The sequence below is a fragment of the Pundamilia nyererei genome, unplaced genomic scaffold (assembly GCF_000239375.1).
Source record: "Pundamilia nyererei isolate P.nyererei 1_Seehausen unplaced genomic scaffold, PunNye1.0 scaffold03494, whole genome shotgun sequence".
Lineage (NCBI taxonomy): Eukaryota > Metazoa > Chordata > Actinopteri > Cichliformes > Cichlidae > Pundamilia > Pundamilia nyererei.
In genome coordinates, this window is record NW_005190895.1 from 1 (window position 1) to 3,647 (window position 3,647).

At 50.9% G+C, this 3,647-nt stretch overlaps 2 protein-coding genes across 2 annotated transcripts; both read left to right on the forward strand.

Annotated features, from left to right (window-relative positions):
- Positions 1-20: 20 nt before the first annotated feature.
- LOC102208985 (histone H1-like) lies at positions 21-777 on the forward strand. The gene has a single exon (XM_005755816.1). It carries the CDS (start codon positions 181-183, stop codon positions 775-777), a length of 597 nt encoding a protein of 198 aa, XP_005755873.1. The 5' UTR covers positions 21-180.
- Positions 778-1,670: 893 nt separating this feature from the next.
- Positions 1,671-2,182, forward strand: LOC102208693 (histone H3). Its single transcript, XM_005755815.1, has one exon. The coding sequence runs from the start codon at positions 1,700-1,702 to the stop codon at positions 2,108-2,110; it is 411 nt and encodes a 136-aa protein (XP_005755872.1). The 5' UTR covers positions 1,671-1,699; the 3' UTR covers positions 2,111-2,182.
- The last annotated feature ends 1,465 nt before the right edge of the window (positions 2,183-3,647 follow it).

The window sequence follows — 3,647 nt, forward strand, 5'->3', positions numbered from 1 at the left end:
AACGTTTATCAGGGGCCGGTTTGAGCTCCGAAACGCGGCGAAGAAAACACAAGAAGAGCCGCGATTGTAGCGGCAGCAGAGCGGAGGGCTGGCTTCACTCTCCATGGTTCTCATGTGCTTGATAAGTCCCGCCTCCCGCGCGAAGCTCCGACATGCTCAGTACGAAGCTCACGCGCAGACATGGCAGAAGAAGCTCCCGCAGCTGCACCGGCGAAAGCCCCGGCCAAGGCTCCCAAGAAGAAGTCCGCTCCCCGGGCTAAGAAGGACGGACCCAGCCTCCCTAAGCTCATCGTCGCCTCGGTGACAGAGTCGAAGGAGCGCAAGGGGACGTCGCTGGCGGCCATAAAGAAATACCTGACCGCCAAAAATGTGGACGTACCCAAGGCCAACAAACGTATCAACACCGCCGTCGCCAAGCTGGTGGAGAAAGGCCTTCTCAGTCAGGTGAAGGGCACCGGGGCTTCCGGTTCCTTCAAGCTTGCTAAGAAAGAACCGAAAGTCGCGAAACCAGCGAAGAAGAAGGCTGTCAAACCCGCGAAGAAGGCTCCCGCCAAAGCCAAGAAGCCCGCGGTGAAGAAAGTGGCCACCCCGAAGAAATCTCCGGCTAAGAAGGCTGCGAAGAAAGTGGTGAAGAAGAGCCCCAAGAAGGCTGCTCCCAAGAAGCCCAAAGCGGCAGCCAAGAAGCCCAAGTCCCCCGCTAAGAAGGCCGCCCTGAAAAAGCCCAAGACCGCCAAGAAGCCCGCAAAGAAAACTGCGCCAAAGAAGGCCAAGAAGTAAAAGCTCCTCCCGCACAGAGTGCATCAAAGGCTCTTTTCAGAGCCACCACAGCCTCCGCTACGAGCTCCTCATTCTGTGTGTGTGTGTGTGTGTGTGTGTGAGAAACTATGCCGGGGACACACAGGCTGCACACTCAGCTTTACGCTTCATGCTCACCTGTGCCTCCACATGCAGAGTAAATTATGGAGACTGAGCCGGTTCAGGTAGAAAATACTGGTCTCCCAGTTAAGCTCACTGAAGGGGGAAATGCATGTTGAATTGTCAGAAAATAAGAAACATGACTTTCAGTCTTATGTCAATAAATAGAATCTGATAATTGACTAGGCAGTGATTCAATGATACTTTGAAACCTGAATTATTTCCCAGTCAGTGCTGCGAATATTTCCAGTTTATTCTGGTGCTGATGACAGGAGCTGAGTGCACTGAAGCTGTGGATGGCTTTGTTTTCTTGGTTTACTGGTTTATTACCTGCTGTTGTTTAGAGTTAAATTTGAATTAGCCCCCCACCCATCTCAAAGACCTCTGTAGACTTCACATCTATAAGCACTGTGCAGTAACCCACACTCTACATGTATGTAACACTAATGTATTTTTATTTTTTCCCGATTTGTTCGCACATCGTATCTTTTTGAATACTGTTCATATGTGTACATGCTGCTGAAGCTGTGCACCCCGCATGTGTGCAGTAGTAGGCGGCGCCGTCTCACTGTACATCTGAATAACAATAAAGTTCTGTTCTCTCGGTCTCGCGCTTCATTTTGAACATTTTCGTCCAATAGCTGAGCAGCTGCGGTGCGCGCGCTACCAGATCTGGACCAATCAGCGCTGAGCTCCCGCCTGCAGCCCCAGTATAAAGCCGCTGCTCGCGCTCAGACTTCATTCTCTCTTTCGCTGTTCACGCAGAGGAGCCCGAAGCTGTAAGATGGCCAGGACCAAGCAGACTGCCCGTAAATCCACCGGAGGAAAAGCTCCCAGGAAGCAGCTCGCCACCAAGGCTGCCCGTAAAAGCGCCCCGGCTACCGGAGGCGTGAAGAAGCCCCACCGTTATAGGCCCGGGACTGTTGCTCTCAGGGAGATCCGCCGCTACCAGAAATCCACCGAGCTGCTGATCCGTAAGCTGCCCTTCCAGCGCCTGGTCAGGGAGATCGCTCAGGACTTTAAGACAGACCTGCGCTTCCAGAGCTCCGCCGTCATGGCTCTGCAGGAAGCTAGCGAGGCTTACCTGGTCGGTCTGTTCGAGGACACCAACCTGTGCGCCATCCACGCCAAGAGGGTCACCATCATGCCCAAAGACATCCAACTGGCCCGTCGCATCCGCGGAGAGAGGGCTTAAGCTGATCTGAGACCAGTTTACACCAAACACAACGGCTCTTTTAAGAGCCACGTACACGCACTCAGAGCAGCGGTTTACAGCACAGTCTTGGTATTACCTGTCCCTCAGCTCAGTGCTGTTTGGAGTCTGCTGCTCGCTAACAGAGCATGCAGTGGGGGTTAGTGTTGATTGTACTGTATTAGTACACAGGTGTGTAGCGGGGGGGCGCAATAGTACGATTATGTCAAGGACATGAAGTGTAGCGGTGCAGGCCCACAGACCGCGTCATTAAACAAGCACAGCTGCGTTTGAGTGGTTACAGGACTGCAGAGTTCATAAGCAGCTGGATGGAGACACTCTGAGGTTTCAGCTTGGAGGACAAAGTCACTGAGCCAGGCTTTAAACCTCACGATCTCCCTAAAAGTGTTTTTATATGAACACAGAATTCAATTTGGGGAGGGGGAGAAAACTAAAGCTCCAGTTGAATATAAAATAAACCGTCCTGCATGGCAGAGATGTGTGCAATAAGAACAGAGCCATGGCTCAGTGTCTCGCAGCCTCAATGTGCACTTCAAGTCATTTATAATTGAAATGATCATTGTAACCTGTTTGATCTGCTGCTCAGACGTTTTGCTCCAATCATTAAACTGCTGTTAAATAAAAGCAGGCAAAGAGCTACCAGAACTTTGTCATTTCAGTTGTCACTGCCAATTAGGATGAAAGTGTGTGGATTAGTGCACTGTTATGGTTTACATCAGGGGTGGGCAACTGCAGGCCTCGAGGGCCGGTGTCCTGCAGGTTTTAGATGTGTCCATGATCCATCACAGCTGATTTAAAGGGCTAAATGACTCCTCAGCATTTCTTAGAGTTCTCCAGAGGCCTGGTAATGAACTAACCATGTGATTCAGGTGTGTTGACCCAGGGTGCGATCTAAAACCTGCAGGACACCGGCCCTCGAGGCCTGCAGTTGCCCACCCCTGGTTTACAATCTGTTCATATACGATCAAACTGCAGCTCACAGCTACGGGGGAGCTTTTTAACTCCAGCCATTGGACCATTTCCCACACCCAGAAACAAACTACACTCTTTCCATACTGCCGACACCTGTACTCACTTTTAATCAGTTTTTTATTCACCTTTCAGTCGCTTTAATTTTAAAACTGTCTATACTGTATATTCTGTGCATTTATTATCTCACTCTTGTTGCCTGTTTATGCCCCGCCCTTATCTTCAGCGTCATGCTGCTCTGCTGTGTCTTAATTGGTCCTGGGGGATAAACAAAGTCTCTGTTTCTGGCAGCTGCGGCGTCCTGGGCTCTGCAGTCCGCTGTGCGGCTCTCGAAGGACCGTCATTATCAGCCGAGCCTCTCCCGGAGCTTCCCTCGGCTGTCTCGGTCTTTGTGTGATGTTGTAACGCACACATGGATCAATGTTTGTCTGCACACGTACTGAAGCAACACATTTAAATCTGCTCTTCCGCACTCCCGATAAATGTCCCACAGCCCCGTCAGCAGGTTAAATAAAGCACTGCTCTTTTTCTTCGTTGTGCGATTTACCCA